At 40.4% G+C, this 18,678-nt stretch overlaps 1 protein-coding gene across 1 annotated transcript in view; it reads right to left on the bottom strand.

Annotated features, from left to right (window-relative positions):
* dner (delta/notch-like EGF repeat containing) overlaps positions 1-18,678 on the bottom strand; it is a 75,134-nt gene that overhangs the window by 12,478 nt on the left and 43,978 nt on the right. Inside the window, exons 4-7 of the mRNA XM_023283053.3 lie at positions 14,098-14,261; positions 10,666-10,814; positions 9,500-9,653; positions 7,862-7,975 (exon numbers count right to left, since the gene is read on the bottom strand). Coding sequence (XP_023138821.2) covers positions 7,862-7,975; positions 9,500-9,653; positions 10,666-10,814; positions 14,098-14,261 — 581 coding nt within the window. The remainder of the gene's footprint in view (positions 1-7,861; positions 7,976-9,499; positions 9,654-10,665; positions 10,815-14,097; positions 14,262-18,678) is intronic.

The raw sequence follows: 18,678 nt of genomic DNA, 5'->3' as shown, positions 1-18,678 counted from the left end.
CAGTCCTGCCTCCACATTTAGAGTGTAACATAAACATGGCACGCCTTCCAAACAGTATATATGCCCAAGACCAGAGAGACTCCTCAGAACTGATGCTGCCAGTGCTCACGTCACTGTTACTCGCTGTATCATTTCTCCTGAATTCAGTAAACCTTATTCTCAGCATAAGCCATCTGAGTCTCCAGAGTGTCCCTGAGTTTGCCTCCTGATTCCTCTTTTGACATCGCAGAATTCCCTAACAGTATTCATTTGTCTTAATTAAAGAGTACGTCACACCTTTGGGGACTAGAAATGGGCTCACAGATGGACAATAGAGTGACATTAAATCCTTAGTGTAAATCTTTTTAAAAAGCGAAGTAATTTAATATGCATTTCAGCAGAAGTGCATTAAATAACAAATTTGAAACCTTCAACTCTTTAATATAAACGTTTTTCAGCTTTTAAAACCTGCATGTTTGTGATCTAACACTTATTCTGTCAAATGTTTGGTGCCCACATGCAATTTATTAATAGAGTAAAGGAAGAGTTTCACATGGGAAACAAAACTGATCTCTTTTTTGCCAAAAGCCAAAAGATAATTAGAATAGTGCCACATAAAGACTTGAAGCAGGTGTAAACAACTAGCCGGGCTCTCTCCAAAATCTTTAAATACACCTGTTAGTAACTCATAAGCTCATTAAATACTTTCTGAACTAGACTATGTTGAGGTGCACCATGGGCTATCCTGTAACAGTATCCACCTGTTGCTCAGAGAAGCTATACACTCAATTATTTATAATTTATATGTAATCTTATGCCTTAATACAATGTCAATGGTTCAGTTGTCTAAAAATTTACCCCCCGTACTGTTGTCATGAATGAGTGAATTATCTATAGAGAACAAAACAGTTATTTGTGCAAAGCTGTAAGCATGTTTATTTCTGCTGTTAGGTTACATTTTGACATGAGGGTCTATGGGGATTGATTTGTTTTGGAGCAGCCGTTTGAGGAACTGCAGTTTTTGAAACTTTGGCTTCATTTTTCCACCTCAATTGTTTCCACTCGATCTCCACCAGAACAAATAGTGACAGCATAGAACCACAAATCACAACTGATTATTTTCACATTTCTGTTCCTGTACACAATAAACAAACAAGATCATTTAGGGGCAATGTTTTAACCTATCCCTAGTTTGCGTCCTGTCCTGGCCTGGGGTCTTTCTGCATGGAGTTTGCATGTTCTCCCTGTGCATGTGTGGGTTTTCTCTGGGTTCTCTGGCTTCCTCCCACAGTCCAAAAACATGCTGATGTTAAATGGTGATTCTAAATTGTCTGTAGGTGTGAATGTGAGTGCGCTTGTTTGTCTCTATGTGTAGTCCTGTGATAGACTGGTGACCTGTCCAGGGTATCTCCTCCCTTTGCATTGGGTAGGATAGGATCGTAAAGAGAATTAAGTGATGTATAGATGATGGATGGATGGATGGATGAATGGGTGGATGGATGTTTTAACCTTGGACGGAGCTAGGCCGCCTGCTTCCAGTGTCAGTTAACAGCACACAGACATGAGTGGCACGAGTTGATCTCCAAAGAAGAAAAACAAAATGTCAGATTATTCTTTAAGGCCTTGTTACTGCCATGTTTTCCAGTAGCAGCTTTGGGAGAGTGACACCAAGGATCAAAAGATGTTGTCCTCGGAGAGTGACAGCAAGTGGCTTGATTCTGTCTGTAACTATCACCCCAAATTACCACCTTCGGCAATTTTAATGTTCTTTCTTTTATTTGTTCCTCTTCGTTGTTTGAGACCAAGACAAACAGAGCGAAAGCAGCTTAAGAGATTGAATTCTTGCTGCAGACAGGGCTGTCTAACTATTATGCTGTACAGAATTTCTGCAGGAGGGATGATGTGTTTTTGTCATGCTTTCTGTGCGACAAGGCCCCTCTGTATTTGTGTGGGGGGTCTGTTCTGTGCAGACCCAGGCTTTCATTTCCTTGCCACTAGTTTCTTCTTCACCCTCTCTCATTTCTCATTATCTTGTGAGCCTCTATCTCTTTTCACCTATCCTCCACTTCTAAAAATAACCCCTTTTCTTCACCCCTACTCCTCTTCTGCCTTCACCTCCCATGAGAATCGCCATTATACTGCAGAGAGGGGAAAGACTCCGCTGTGTACATGCACATATCTCTGCTGTGATATAGTGCATGTGAGTCCTCTGATTTACAGTAACACCGTAGTAAATCCCTGAGCTGACTGCACCACAGTGCACACTCCATTGAACTAATGAAGAGATCTCTCTCAAGCATCCATTGATCTGCAAGACTTTATTTTACTGTGCGAAAAGGACATTTATCATTCAGCAGAGAGACGCGAGTAATCTGCAGCAGTCAGGCGAAAATCTCACCACAGCTCTTCTTTCTCTTTCTGTCCACTGACTCGTTCGGCTTCATCCCTTCCCCTTTTTGCTCCTCTGCCTCCCTTCCTTTCCCCCTTTCTTTTACATAAACACAAAAGCACACGCATAAATTTAATTTTATGATTTATATTTGCTCTGTCATGCTTTAATCCCCTGCTTTCCTCTGCGTTTAGCTTCATTGCTCTCTCCAAGAATTTGAGCTCAATTTCTTTCCTAGTTTTCCTCTTTTTTCAGCTTATTTGTCGATGCATCTATCAGTCTAAAGGGGAGCACACTCACACTGTGACACGAGCTGACAGAGAGGAGTCTGTTCACTCCTGCTGCTGGCGTTCAAACCTGCCAAGGAGTTAACAGTTTAAATTTAGCTGGCCCGCTAACTCCTCCGCCCGTCTCCTTCTGACTGGAGGCAGCTACAGTGCAGGCATTCGCACTTCACACTCTTCTGTCAGTGTTTACGAGTCAAAGTGCAGAAAGTACATGCACGCACCTCTGAAATTCACATCATCCACATGGGTTTAACTTCTGCATCACCTTGTAGCGAGAGCATGAAAGTAAAAACTACACTGTGTGCACAATCACTAGGCAAGTGAGCGTTCAGACCTCATCATTATTGCTCTGCACATTTTCCAACTCCGAACCATATAAACCTGAGTGCTTATTGGATTTAGTCATTTTCAGCCGACATGTACTTGTGTAATGAAAGAGGGCGCAGTCTAAAGTGATTAATACTTTACATTAAGGCCCATACTGATTAGGCAGCCTCATTACTTCGGCTAAAACGGGCCAAGAAAGAGACTTAACTGACACTGAAAGTCAAAAATTGTAAAATGTCTCTTATGCAGATGTAATATTCTTGAAAAAGATAAACTACTGAGGTGTGATTGCTGGACAATCAGACATTTCAGTAAGACGTTTGGAGAAGAAAATGTGCAAATTAATTGCAAAAGACTTTTGAAAAATTGAATGTGAAATGACCAGGAACACATTATCCTCGAGTGCTGCTGTATTCCAGGACTGCAGCCAAGCTGGAGTGTCCAGAAGTACGGGGTGTCAAGTGCTCAGACACTTGAATGATGTAAGAAGGCTAAAACAAGACCACCACAAGTTGAAGCATCAGGATGAGGTCAAGAACTACCTGACAACAGATTTTTCAAAGGTTTGATGGACAGATGAAATCATAGTGCCTCTTGGTAGAGCTGATGGTTGACTGGATCACTAATGGACAGCACTTTGATTCAAGTGCCAGCAAGGTGGAGGGGGTGTTCTGGTATGGATGCTATCAATAGGGATGAGCTCGTTGCACCTTTTTGGGTTGAAGACTGAAGTTGACCCCTAAACTAAAGATCAGTGTCTGAAAGCTGGCAGACATCAACAGCATTCAAGAAGGCCATGATCTTGATGTAGGTTAATACTCAATCATATGCATTCAAGTACCTCAAAGGCCTTTAGGATGATTGAATAAAAACCTGGCCACCCTCTTTACCTGACGTAATTCCTACTGAGAACATATAGGCCATTCTCCAACATGAGACTTAAAGTGAGGGAACACACACACCTTTTTGAATAGCATTTAGGAGGCTGCGGTGGTGCTTTAGGGAAGTTGATTGTGAATAAATTGAAAAACTGGCGAACACCAGGCTGGCTATATTGGTCAGTGGATATTTTTGTGATTTGACTCAAGTTTGTGTTACTTATTTGTTAAAATTACCACTGTTAAAATGTAGAATAGTTTCTTAATAATTGTACAAACTTAACTGAAAGAGACCATCATCTACTTTTAAGATTCAATAGCATGTTGGATTGACTGAGAGTGCTGTATTTGGGAATCCTGAGGAATAAAGTTTGCATAATAACTGTGCACACACACTGCAGAAGACATTCAGAGAGCACAGACCTTCATAAATATCAGATTCTACAATTTGTGATTCTACCCAGAGGCATTTTATTTAGTATGCTTTAACTTTTAAGTAAGAGTAAATTTGCCCTGTGAAGTTTTGATTAAAAGACTGGTGTTGCATTTTTCTGTTTTGTCTGTAAACAGTACTGATGTGTTCATATGCATGTGAGATTAAGTCTTGGCAGCGTTAACTATTCCTACTTTCCACACAGGCCCTTGAAGCTTATTTCCCTCAAGAAAGTGACTCCGCTGTAAGAAATAAAAAAGCACAACTCTCGCTCTGAGTTGGTATCTTTTTAAGCTAATGAAATTTTCAATTCTCCGTTTTTGTTTCCCTGAGTGGTTTCCTGCAGAGCTGCCACAGAAGGGTAGGTTTGTTGTTGATAAATGGCCCATTACTCTCCAAGTTAAAATCAAAGTTAACTCGGAAATTAGTCTTTACTTCTCAAATTGGATAGCTGGAGCATTTTAGACACAAATAATTTGGTAAAAACCTGCTCCGACTGCATGTTTAGAGTTTATTTGAGCATGTTTGTCATCTCAGAGTTGATCCAGCTTCTTCTCTTGTTCACCACCGGACCCCTTTAATTTCTTCCTGCCTATCTGCACCTCATAAAACATAGAATATGCTTTGTTTCTGCTTTTATCTACTCGAAGAGACATGGCGATGGACGGCAGTGGTCCGTATATTTCCCCTGAGAGATCCTGAAACAGCCAAGTTGTGACTAATAGTGGTCATAATGGACACAAACACAGGGTTTGCACAGCTGAGAAAGTTACTTTTTTCCTCAGAGGACAATTTCCACTGTAGACAAGGTGCTGTGAGAACAATAAGAAGAGCAGAGATGTGCCACTACTGAAAATAAATACACGGTAAAGGTTTTATTCTTTCAGTCAACCAAGATAAAGCTACACTGTGATCTAAGTATGAGATATTGTTGATAAAAGGGATGCAGTGATTGTATTACAGTCAGTTTCTCATCTATAGCAGTCATGTTGTTTGCCTCAGCTTTGCAGAAACAAACATGAGTGAGTACAAGACATACTGATAGAGAGTTTGTTCATAGAACTGGTGAGGAAAACTAGATAGCTGATGATGGTGGCTACTGCAATTTCCAAGCTACTGTCTGTAGTACCAGTTGGGTTCGTGTTTACTGGATGGTTGAACCGGACAAATGGGCTGTTACAACTCAGATCCAAATCTCCATATGGATGACGTTATAACTATTGGCTAAACCCAACAACAACCCCTGGACAGACATCCCAAAAGCCACATTAGGCCACTTGGTAGTTACTCAGCTCAACTTCTCTTTGATAATTTGTGGCTTTTTGAGAAATGCCGCTGACAGAAAAAACAAACAGTAACGATATCTTAATCCCTGCAGAGTGATTCTAGTGAGTAAAAATGCAGCTCATGCTGTCATAGTTGGCCTAGTGATCACAAAGCCGATGCATCATTGATGACAGCAACTAGAGCTGTCCTGCCACCCATCATTTTACTTGCTGTTCATGCCTGTGCAGAAAAACACTGAGAGAAAACCTGGAGATGATTTATGGGAGTGGGAGGAAAGATCCTGGCTAAGCACTAAAAATGAGCATGAAAAATTGGAATCTGTGCTGTGTGTGTTCATTGGGCCGTTTGATCCAGCTTATATTTCCCTGCCAGTGGAGGACACTACTTCACAATGTCTTAATTATCATGTATTACGGAGCATTTCTACTTGGTTGGGTCTAGAAAGTGACTTTCAGGAGGAACAACAGAGAACAGTAGATCTGTGTTTTTCTTCTTCAAACTTCTTCTTCTCTTTTGTATTTCTTCTCCTCTTGTTATCTGTCGCTGTTCTACACATAGAGAGGTTTCACATAAAGGAAATGTAGAGCATTCTTGGACTTGGAGTGTTAATGAATGACTTTTTTTTCCCCAAAGATGATACGTTTTCCTGCTCCTGGAAACTTTACATTACTGTACAGCATCTCCTTTACTGCCACCCCGTTAAAAACATCATTGAGGATGAAAAACTCTCTTCTAGTTTTGATGATTTGCCCAAAGGCTGTGCATTCAAAGACATTCAAATCATCATCTTCCTTTGATATGTTCATCAGTATGGATGCACATCTTTTTTTTGCCTATGTGTTTCATATATAAACTTGTTTGTGCCACTTGATGGGACACTTAAATGACTTCATGTATTTCTACACTAAAATAAACCATAAACTGGGTTTTATTTCTGATATTTATCGTGGAACAGAATGTAATACCCAGTGGCCTCATCTAGCAGCAACATAAACACCACTCAACCTGAAAAGAACAGTATGCTCCTATGCAGTGTGTGTTGTCCTATGTGAGTATTGTTCAGTCCTCTCATTGATTACTAAGTTATTGACTGATTACTTGTTAAACAGTACGTCCTGTAATGAAGCACTCTCTCTTTTTATAGATTTGCCATTTTGAGTTTGTGTAGGTGGAGCGCCTCTATTTTTGCTTTGTTACTGGTTTTCCCTCCCAGCTATGCTCCAAACAAACTGCTGTTGCAATGTGAATTTCAGCAAATTACAGAATTATGCACAATTTTCCCATTGTTGAGAGGAATTTAGCCACCACTGATTGCAGCATTTACACTTTTGCTTTCCCTACTGTGACATGTGAAAATGCATTCCATTAAGAAGGCCTTTGGCAAAGAAATGCCTCATTATACTGCAATATTTAACACCTTTTTTTGTTCTTCACTTTTTTTAAAATGGCCAGCCACTTGTAAATAAACACACTGACAGGTAATTGCTCCATAAGTCAAAGTCCCCTCAGACGCAGAATTAACAAATAATTATTAAAAGCTCTCCCTTGACAGAATCTCCTTGCAAAAACTGTGCTGGCAGAGTTCTTGCCGCTACTTCTCTTAATTTATGATAATAAATATGCACGTGGTGGATTATGAATTCCTTTCCTTATCAGAGACCTTGTTCTTTTAGCAGATTAATATTACAAGCAGGTGTAGCACAGTGACTGAGGCCTCTTTGACTGTTTTAACTGGAATCCACTATGTCTTTATTAATGCATTGTCACCTAGTATTTATCATGTGTTTTGGGTGCTTATGTACAGACTGTGTACATGCTGTAGGTTAACTGCAATCCAATGTGCTCTTATTAAGAAATACAGTTTCTGCAGCAGTTTTGCGGTCACATATTTCCCCAGAGAGGCTGATGCAGGTCGCTCAGGCTATGAAGACTAATTAGAATAGAGGAGGAAGGTTTAAATTAAGCATCTCTGTGGCACAGATACTGTTAAACATGCAGCAGACACACAGAGCCCATAACAACCGCGATCAGACACCTGAAAAGTGCAAACGCTATTGCAAGATGCACAAAATTATTTCTACATTTTTGTTTTAGTCTTTAGTTTTCACAAAGACACACACGCATCATGAGCTGGTAAATGGTTTCCCGCCAGTTGTTTCTATTATAGACAAACACACCACGCATTTCTGGCAGCTTCACTCATTTTTCTCTGACTCAGTTACAACACACACACACCAACAAGCACACAGTTGGTTCGAGCAGGCGATAATTGGGTTCCTACCTTCGGGGCAGTAGCACCTGGGCCCAGCCAGGCTGCTGAAACAAGTGGCTCCGTTCTTACAAGGCTGAGAGATGCAGTGGTCAACCAGCAACTGGCAGCGCTCGCCTTCATAACCTGACAGACACACAGCCATGGTTGTGTCAACTAACAGCCACGTAGTCAGTTCAAAAATACACAATGCATTGCAGTTTCATATACAGTTGTTATCTTACAAGGCAGGTTTCCACATGATGTATTGTAACGCATAAAACAGCAGTTTGTGGAGCCACAAAATAAAGGAGAGGATTCAGAAGCTGGATTTGTATTCATTTTTTAAAATAATTTTTAAGATGTGATTTATTGTGAAAGACTATGTTATTAACCCTCTTAATCCCAAAAGCCACCAAGGGGTTTAAAAGGCATGTTGTGTTTTTAAATCGCAAAATTACACCATTTATCAGAGTAACAAATTGCAAAAAAAAGGAGAAAATTAATAGTTAATTTGACCTTGCAATGGTTTTTGAAGTAATTGTGTGATTTGCAGTTACAGCTAGAATATTAACCAAACTGAAGCTAAAAAAAATCATGATATTTCGTCAAAAGCACTTTATTTTACACATCACTTTTAAATAATTCCAGATCAATCATTTGAAGTAAACAGACTATCTAAAAAAACTAAAAAAAATCTGGGTTTTACAGCAAGAAGCTATTAGTGACTAATAGTCACATGACAAAAAATCTGAGAATTTTCACCTAAACTGCAGGCTGTGTTTACACAGAGCAGATAGGAGACAAGTGCACGCACAAAAAAAAATTAAATACAAGTAGTAAAATATACTGTATATAATATGCAGAGTCACCCATTTTCTCAAGTTTTGGTAACAACTGTGACATCTGGAAAAATGCAGCACATGATGATTTTGTGTTTGATTCTGCTACACAAAATACATTTTTGAGCTCTAAGTACTTCTTGCTATGGTTGTGTTGTTTCCATAGAGGTGCAGGACTTTATATTGCAGTGAAAAATGAACAAACAGTGAATAAAAACAAATGCAGGAGCAAAACTGGCCACAAACTGCTTTGTTTTCAGAGGGTTAACTAAATGTAATTACTTGCATGTAATTGTTTGCTTGTTGGTCATAATTTTTCATACATCAAAAGGCAGCTAATCTAGAGCTTAATAAACAAAATGCACTTTTAAAAAGTCCTCAATGTCCACCAAGTGCACTCAACTGAGCTGCCTTGTTAAGTTCCATTTTGCAGTGCTGACTATTGTCTGTTTCCACCTTTTATTTTCCCTCATCTGCCGCTCACACAGGGCTTGTTAGCTGAATCCCCTAATGGGAAGTGACTGGCAATCAGTGGTCCCCTCCGACATTTACCTTCCTACCAGAGGGGCTTGTTTCAAGTCCCTGTCCCAAAATAAATGTGACAAGATCAAGGGTTCAGTACTGTCTCAGCTCCTGTGTTCTCATTCAGACATTTTCAAAAACAAAGAGGCTCTCGTTGCTCAGCTCTAATCAAACCAATTGAGACCACACAGGCAGACTCCCGAGGGTTTTCCACACACCGCATTACAGACAGCACCGAAATAAACACATCAGGAGCCCGAGGCCGTGCGAAATGACATAATGCATACAGGGACACACAAACACACACCTGGCTGGCAGGTGCAGGTGAAGTTGCGTCCTTCACCTCCCTGTCTAACGTCAGTGCAGGTGCCGTTGTTGCGGCAAGGTCGGTGGAGGCAGGCGTCAAATTCCTCGCAAAAAATTCCAGTGTAGCCGTCCTCGCACTCGCAGAAGAAAGTGCTCTGCAAAACATAGTCACATACAAATTAACCAGCGTTAAAGGTGAAACAACGAGAGATGAGAGATGGAAGGAGGAAAAAACTTGTGGGACAGAAATAATGAGATTGCACGTTGTAAAATAATTCAGTGACACAACAAAGCAATTATGAGGAGCAGTGACACAGCCTGATATTCTGTACTAGCGAGGGGAATGATAATGAGATACTGAGCGTAAAAAGAGACGCCATGAACAGGCCTCTGCGACATTCCCTCTGCACTTTGTTCATGCTTAGTGAGAATCACTGCTGCTTCATCTCTTAGTTCAGTGTTTGGAGGACTAGTGGGTATTAACTGCTTCTTCTTCTACTGCAGCATTTCTCTGTCTTCAGGCGAGCTTTAGCAATATTATTAGGTTATTTTCAAGAAGACCTATGTGCATTTTTAACTATCAGCAGTAAATAATGATTAACACCCACCACAGCACAATTTTAATTAAAAATAACACACTTTCATCAACACTGCTGTAATTTGTTGCATTGTTTGTTGCAGAGCTCTGTAGTCTTTTCTACCATTAAATGAAACTCAGAGAGTTGTTTTCTGCTGTTACATTTATGAATAATGATTCAAAGGGGCTTCCAACACTGAATACACTAATGCAGCTCTGATGATAGTGCAGTAGTTACAGATATATTATAGCTGGTTTTAACAACATGTAAATCTTGCGTTTGTTTATTTTGCAGTGGCATTGTTGTGTTAGCAAAGGGAAGGATTCCTAAAACTAGGCTTCTTGTAAAACAGGACAAAGAAACATGTGAAAACGAAAAGGTTGAATGTTCCCATTCAGACGTGCTGCCTGACTGGTAACTTTTTATTTGAGTCTGTTAGAGCTTAAAGGATTTCCTATTCAAGTATAAAATGAACGTGCAGCGTTTTCTCCGGTGCATTTGCGCCTTTATCATGCAAAGCCGAAAAGTGTCTTGATGAGAGAAAAGAAACATCCCGTGCTTTGAGGATTTTACTTCCTTGAACTCTCACCTCTGAGGGCTGCGTAATACATTTGCCTTTCCCGGAGCACTGGGGGTCACTGAAGCTGCTGCCGGGCTCCACACAGCTGCTGGCCTTCACCGTCAGGTTCAGACGCAGGGTGACCTCCGGGGCTGTAGGGGCACCAACACGCATCACACCTGCCACAGAAGAGAGGAGGGTTTAAAATAAAATATGCATTCACAGAGCATTTGTGTTGATGTAAAACAAAGGTACATATAACACAAGTGAGTCCAACCTTGTGTTTTATAATAAATGCATGCCATTGAAGTTAACCAGGAGAGTATTTGATCTTGATAATTAAATTAAAAAGCAACAGTTTAGATTTACATTTACATTAAAAATACCATATAGGGAAAAAAAAGTCAGTAGTGAGCAGTTTATTTCTTCAATACTTCATGTGTCTATCTTTATTTTCGATGCACACTCACTCCTGCTCAGTATGAACGATACCAGATTTCTGCTGAGATATTCAGAGACTTTTTTTCAGCAGTTCTTTGCTTGAGGGCTTTTTCTGCTCTGCCTTTCTCTTTTAAATATGCCAAAGTTTTTCTATTGTATTCAAGACAGGCAACATACTTGGCCAGGTCATAGTTTTTACTTTTTTCCCCTTTAGAAACTTGTGTGATTTTGGCAGTGTGCTGTGGATCGTTAGCATGCTGGAATATTGCTCTTCTGCCAAACTTCTACAGAGCGGAGTCATCTTTTCTGCATTCGTGGTGCCATTTATAAAGGTCATCTCCCCAGTATCTTCTACACTCATAGAGCCTCATATGATCAACACTCAAAGCTATGTGCTTCACTGTCTGGACTATGCACTCACTGTGGTAGTTCTGACTAGGGACAAACAAAACACGCTGGAGCTCATTTGAGTCGAACAAATTCATCTTGGTATCATCTGAACAAAGAATGACCTCAGGGTTCTTTTCATCTTCAGTGAAGCTTAATCTTGCAGTTTAGTGTCCAAAAGCAAGCTTGGATAGAGGCCAACATTATGCACCGTCCCTCACACTGGCTGAGCTGCTACAGAAACTCTGATTTCCATTGTTAACACCTGGGTCAAGTCTTAACTGCTTTTCAGAGTTAGATTGTGAAAGTAGTCGACTCTCTGTGGCATCGCTTTAGGAGGACGACCGCTATAGCTCTGACTAGTAGTATTATGGTTTGTTCTCTACCTCCTGGTTTTCGGGAGGTGATGCTTTTTGAAATCATTTGACATTTAAGTGATTTCGCACATTGGTATAGTCGCATCTGTTGTATTTTCTGCAAATACTGTATAGGTGGCAGATATAGGTACTCCATGCTGTTGGAGAAAGAATTTGACTTGGTGGTAGAGAGGATTTCTAGATTTATTTGCAACAATACAGCATCCTAAAAAGTACTTTTATACATTTTTAGCCATACTACAAATGTGGCTCACTATTTATAAAAAAATAATAATAAAGTTTGTAAAAACATTCATGGTCCCCAGAAGATGAATTCTACTGACTTTGGCAATAATGTGACATTTAATGTAGCGCCACTATTCAGTTTGTCCAATACTTTACTTTATGACTAAATGTCTGCAAACCTTTGACTTTACCATTAACCTCGTGCTAAAATGTTAAATTAACATAGCAAACATTTTTCCTGATCAAACGGCATGTTGAAATCAGCCTGAAGTCACAAATGTCTGTCAATTTGTGGTCTTGTTAACAGTGCTTTAGGAGAAGGACACAAATTTTGCAAAAGAAATCCTGAGTGTTAATGAAAGAGCTGATGCCAGCAGTTCATTATAGCGACAAAAGTAGTGGCGTGTGCCTTCCTGTCTCGTTCCTCTCGGGATCGATAAATTCAGAACATCTCCTACTGTATGTTCAATCAAAGCTGACAGCTACACGGGCACTCAGATAAAAATAGCTTCGTAGTGAATATTAACTGCCATTTTTTAGAGCCCGACCTGAGCCAATGAACTGCAAGCGCACCGGTGACGACAGCGATGATGTAAGCTCCTCGGCCAATCAGAGCTCAGATAAAACCCTGCCTGTTCCTGTGTCACGGCTCACCAAATGATCATCCGCCCAATGACATCAGATCCTGGACCTGCACAGTCATCGCTCATCAAACTGCCAAAGTACACAGCCTCAACATCACAACATCCATCACTCGTGTAGTTGGATTCATTTCTCCAACATCCTCACCGATGCTTTGTGCAGGGCGGAAGGTCGAACACCTTCAGGCCTACACTTGAAGTCAGGTGTGAATGTGAGAACGCTGTTCATTTAGCCTGACCTCTGACAACAGACGCATCAGATAAGCTGCGTGTCGTCATCCTTTTCTCACAATTTGACCTTCATTCCCACCTCCTTCTGCACACTCCGTCCCTCCGTCCTTTCCTCTAATCCCTTTTTTCCCCTCGCCATCCCTCCTTTCCTGTCTTTCTCCCTCCTTATCTGACTCTTCCTCTCTCCCACCCTCCATTATCCTCCCTCGCCTCTGATGTAACTCCCCAATGTCATCTCCCCCTCTCCCTCTTTCTCTCTCTCTCTGTGGTGAAGCTGAAGCTATGGTGGCCACAGAGTTAGCAGACATGTCAAGGTCAGCAGACAGGGAGTGTAGTGAAACAGCATCAGGTATGTAGAGCACACACAGAGGTCAGCCAGCCCGTCAGTCAAAGAGTGAGCCTCCAATTACCCCCTTTCCATCTCCCACTGCAGCTCACACCACTGTTTTTTCTACATTTTTTATTGGCACCATTGCACAAATTCTCACAAACTCCATGTGTGAGTCAAAGTGAGTTTGAAAATACAGATGGAATATCAGCATAAATGTCTGTTCAATATGCAAGTACGGCATTCTGACGCGTATATGCAAATGTTATGTTCCTCTCCCCACTGACATGTCAAGAATAAATGCTGTAATTACAATTTATTTAAATTCATTAATCCTCTGATGTTTTCTGGCTCAGTTGTAAATGAGCTACTTGGAGGTATTTCAAAATGTTTCTCATTCAGCTTGTGTGTGTCTGCTGGACGAACTGACTTCAAATGAGAAAAACAAACATAAGGAAAGTTCAATTGTTATTACTTTCTCTTTTGTGTTTTAGCAAGTTTTACATAGCTTTGATAGAGTTATGATTCAAATACCTTGATTTATCACCTAAGTTTTCATGGTCAGTTGTTTATTGGCTATGGCTATTCCCAGTAGCCACCTAGTGCTACCATCCATCCCTCCATATATATAATGTATTTTTCTTTATATATGTAAAGAAAAATCAAGACTAAAGGCCAGTCTGTGGTGTCCTGGAGTATGATCTCAAGCCAGCAAAATCACAATAGTCATTCAGCACATTTATTGCAACGCTTCCCATCTTAGTTAAACTTGTTGGAATGCTTATGTTTGCAAATTAGTGAAGTTTATTGCTTCAAAAGTTTGGACTCTTACTGAGGAAGTAGTTCTGTCCCAGAGGCAGTGAGTGGTCCGGCACCACCACTCCATCAACGGCCTGCAGAAACCACATTGTTGTGCCGTTCAAAATGGACGAACGCAGAAAACCCTCTTCATTCACGCGCCACAGCACTGGAGCTCCACTGGTGTTCACCACCACCCTGGTTAGAGAGGAGAAACAAAGTGAGGGAGAGACTAAAGTATGAAGGTAATGGGGACTGAAAAGGTAAGAAAACTCAGGAGGAGAATTTGATGATTGTGGGTTTTGTCTACAGTTTGACCCAAAACAAAAGTTTATTCCCACTGACATGATTCACTTTTAATTGCTGACACTCCTCAGCTGCTTTTTCAGCTTTTGCTGCAAGTTTGCCGACTTCACAGTGTAAATAATGGATAGTACAATCCACAAACTGCACTGCTTATTATTTTCTATCTCCAGTGGAGACCTAATTCATCTTGCCAGATGTCAAACGGTATTTAAATGTTGACAAAATCTGCTTGAAAGATTAGATAAATGAACTAATCCTTATTGTGGAGGTTTCTATTTCTAATCCTTATTTTAGCCAGAACAAGAAGCTTGATTAAAAAAATTTTAAATTAAAAATCCTCCTCTGTTCTGTACACATGGTGGTCAGCAGCAGCTCAGCAGCCACGAAGCTGTCGGTCAGTTTGTACCGAAGGACAAATTATCCCATGTTTGTACTCAGGACTGAAGACAGCAGTGGATGGCACACAAAAACAAACAGAAAACCTAAACTGAATTTCAGGAATTCCATTATGTAGTTTCTTATTTTACAGTCTATGTTATTAGTTAACTGATGCACACAGACTAATACAGGCGCAGTTAACAAGTTGGTGATTTGTATAACTGCACTTCAAAATAGCAAAGGAGAAAAGATGCTTTGGATTATTAGAGGGGAAGAAGTTAATTTCTTAAAATGATCTGAACACTGAAAACTGCATCTATGTCTGATTATAATTTATCAAGCTACAGCAACTTATGGCCCAATAAAATGTGTTTTCATTGTTGGTAGGCTACCATCACCATATTTTGGCGGTTACTTTCTTGAGTAGAGGAATCACAGTCTGTGATGCATCCACAGGGACTATAATGTCACTGCTGCAAATACACTGCTGTGATTTGGAAAAACCTCCCTAATAAAAAGATAACTTGATATGGTGGAAAGATATTTTTACTTTAGTAAACAGATGAAACATTTAGAGCTGTGATGCAGAAAAGTATGTAGTGTTATTACTGTTAAAGCTTGACCAACCCTGTATCCACAATACTGCAGTAATTAAAGAAGTTAATGAAGTTACAGCTGTGTTGTGTTGTTATGATGCATTGCGTTGTGTTGCGTTGCATGGCGTGTCGTGGCATTGTGTGGCATTGCATCATGTTGTGGACATTGCATCCTGGACTGTTCCCTGGACTCCATAGAGGAGGTGGGTGAGAGGAGGATGTTGTCAAAGCTCACATCCATCATGGACAATCCCTCTCACCCACTGCATGACACTGTGGGGTCTTTAAGCAGCTCCTTCAGCAGCAGACTGAGACATCCACCCTGCAAGAAAGAGCGCTATCGCAGGTCCTTCATCCCATCTGCTATAAGACTTTACAACATCAGCATCACTGGCTGATGTTAACATAAACTGGACTATATCATTACCACCCCAAACCATAAAATTTGCACAGACATTCTTGCACTGCACATCTTTGCACTTTTAAACTTTATTTTTATTTTTATTTTTTCTGTTAAAAATTTTGCCACCCTTGTATATATTGTAAATAAAACTGCTGTAACAATGTAAATTTCCCCTGGAGTGGGGAGAAATAAAGAACTTTATCCTTATTATATTGCATTGTGTCGCGTTGTGTTATAGTGTGTTGTGTGGTGTTGCATTGTGTCTTGTGTTGTGTTATATTGTGTTGCGTTATGTTGCATTGTGTTGTTATGTTGCATTGTGTTATGTTGCATTGTGTTGTTTTACATTGCATTGTGTTGCATTGTGTTGCGTTGTGTTATATTGTGTTGCGTTATGTTGCATTGTGTTGTTTTACATTGCATTGTGGTGCGTTGCGTTGTGTTACACTGTGTTGCGTTGTGTTATATTGTGTTGTGTGGTGTTGCATTGTGTCTTGTGTTGTGTTATATTGTGTTGCGTTATGTTGCATTGTGTTGTTATGTTGCATTGTGTTATGTTGCATTGTGTTGTTTTACATTGCATTGTGTTGCGTTGTGTTATATTGTGTTGCGTTGTGAACGAAAATGTGCACACCTTTCTCACTTTGGAGATGCTCACATGGATCCTGCTGCTGTCTGATGCTGCAGGTCTTTAATAAACTCAGAGGAAAAACTCCTACAAACAGCTGGAGGCAAAAAACTAACCTTCAGCTCCTGTCAATGTTTTGAGGTATCGGTGCTCCTCCATCGACTGCAGCAGGCAAACTGTGATGTTTATAGACGACATGCAAAGCCGACTGGCTGCAGCTACACCAACTGTTGCAGGCATTGAACTGTGCTTTCACCTGTACTACGACAGTCTAGCTGCATCGGAGTTTCAGTTAATGAATTTGACCTATCAGATCTGAAAGGTCTTCCTCTGGACCTCCATTGGAGGAACCACTGACCGACTGATAAAAGGACAGTCTTCCTGTTAACATTGGCAGGTCTGGTGAATAATCAACGGACATGAAGATCTCTGGAGACTACATCATCCATCCACTGCCATGAGAATGTAAAAGGACGCATCTTATTCTTACGTACACAATATTTATTAGGTGCACTCATGTATTCCAAATTATCAAAGCTTTCAGGCAACACCTCTCTATAGGATAGTTTGGGGTCTTTACTTTGGTAAATACTTTGATGAAATACCTTTGGAATAGAACTAATAGTGGATATGTCTAAGTGTAGACACCACACTAATTACAAAGAGTCACAGAAAAGACTAAACTAATGAAGTATTGCAGACAGAGTTATTGAGCTTGTCTCAATTTGTCTGAACTTGCACCCCAATCAACATTTCCTGTGACCCAAATGATATTTTGTGAGACTCAGAGCTCGCTCTGTCTCTCATTTCCAGCGAAAGCACGGACTACATGCACAATGAGGATAAATCCTCTGTCTGGAGGTTTGCTGTGGCTGAGGCTCACGCTGCCAACAGTGGCTCAAAACTTTATCTGCAAACATTTCTCCCTCAGTCTCCTTCAGCCATATTTCCTGCTGGAGACGGCAAACTCCACCAGCTGCTTGCTGAAGACTCAGTAAAGAGCAGAGCCAAGCCGAGCTGAGCCGGATCACTGCACTGCAAGTCTTAGTGAAAGACAGACGGGAGGGCAGAGTGAAATCCGTCAACCAGGCTTGTAAGAGCGACGCTCAGCAGCTTCAGTGAGGCTCCTCGTGGTTAAAGCTGCTAACCTCACTCCCACACCTGAAATAATCATTTCCATATTAGCAAAGACAAATAAAACAATCTGTGATTACCCTCTCAGCCTTTGTGCATCTGTTCAAATGAGTGTTTGCAACTTACAAGAGCAACAATTATCATTATTCCCTCTACAGTACTTTACATAGAAAGAAACGCAGCTGAGAGTGTTTCAAACAGAGAATGAAGATGAAAAGTAGCAGATACATGATCTGCATGGCTAAAAATATGTTCATTGGACTTACAAGAATCAGATAGCAGGGATCAGACAGCACACAAGTGTTGGCGTAAAGCTGCTTGATTTGTTATTAGAAGATAAAACACCAGTGCCAAACTTGCCTGTACAAAAGATAAAATGGTAATCAATGAATCTTAAGTAAAACCAACATTTAAGATCTTCTTAAAAAGTGACTGCTTCAGTTGACAGTGCTGTTTATATGAGCCAACTTTAAAAAAATATTGCCTGCCAGGCAGAACTGAGGCTATATGAGGATATTATGTTTTAATGCTAAGTTCAAGAGTGAGACAAAAGTTGGAGCTTCACAGGTGGATCAACACGAAGACTGTCCCAAGGTGCTGCGGTAAAGAGGGAGCTGAGCCTGAAGGGGAAGCTGTGAGCAGTGACCGAAATAATGATTAAAATGAAGATTGCAGACAGGCGACTACGAGCTGAAATGAGTTTGCCTTTGTTTCAGCCTGAGGGACAACATGAGCAGCTCAGATATCTGGGGAACTACTGCTACTTCCACTTAAAACGAGCTATGTGATATTTCAGGGATAGTTCTGTAAATGACCTACATTTTATGTGTGTTAGGAAAGTGGAAGTCTCTGTTTCATTTGATTCTGATGGCATTTATATCATTTTTTATATTTACTAAAGCTGATTTAGTGGCCAGTCACTTATTATGAACTGAGTTTATCATTATTTCAAAGCAGTTCCATTAAACTCTCTGAACCCAAAACGCTGCCAAAATTATACCATTTATCAGAGCCAGACTGTAAAAACTGAAAGAATCATTAGATTTTCAACTTCGGATGGTCATTAAACTTCTCATCTGTGACACGCTGTTCTGATGGGAAACTTAACCAAATCTAAGCCTAAAACTGCAATATTTCATGCAAATCGCTTTATTCTACATGCATCATTTA

This window comes from Amphiprion ocellaris, chromosome 7, assembly GCF_022539595.1.
Source record: "Amphiprion ocellaris isolate individual 3 ecotype Okinawa chromosome 7, ASM2253959v1, whole genome shotgun sequence".
In the NCBI taxonomy this organism is placed as follows: Eukaryota; Metazoa; Chordata; class Actinopteri; family Pomacentridae; genus Amphiprion; species Amphiprion ocellaris.
This window is presented reverse-complemented; position numbering and strand designations above follow the sequence as displayed.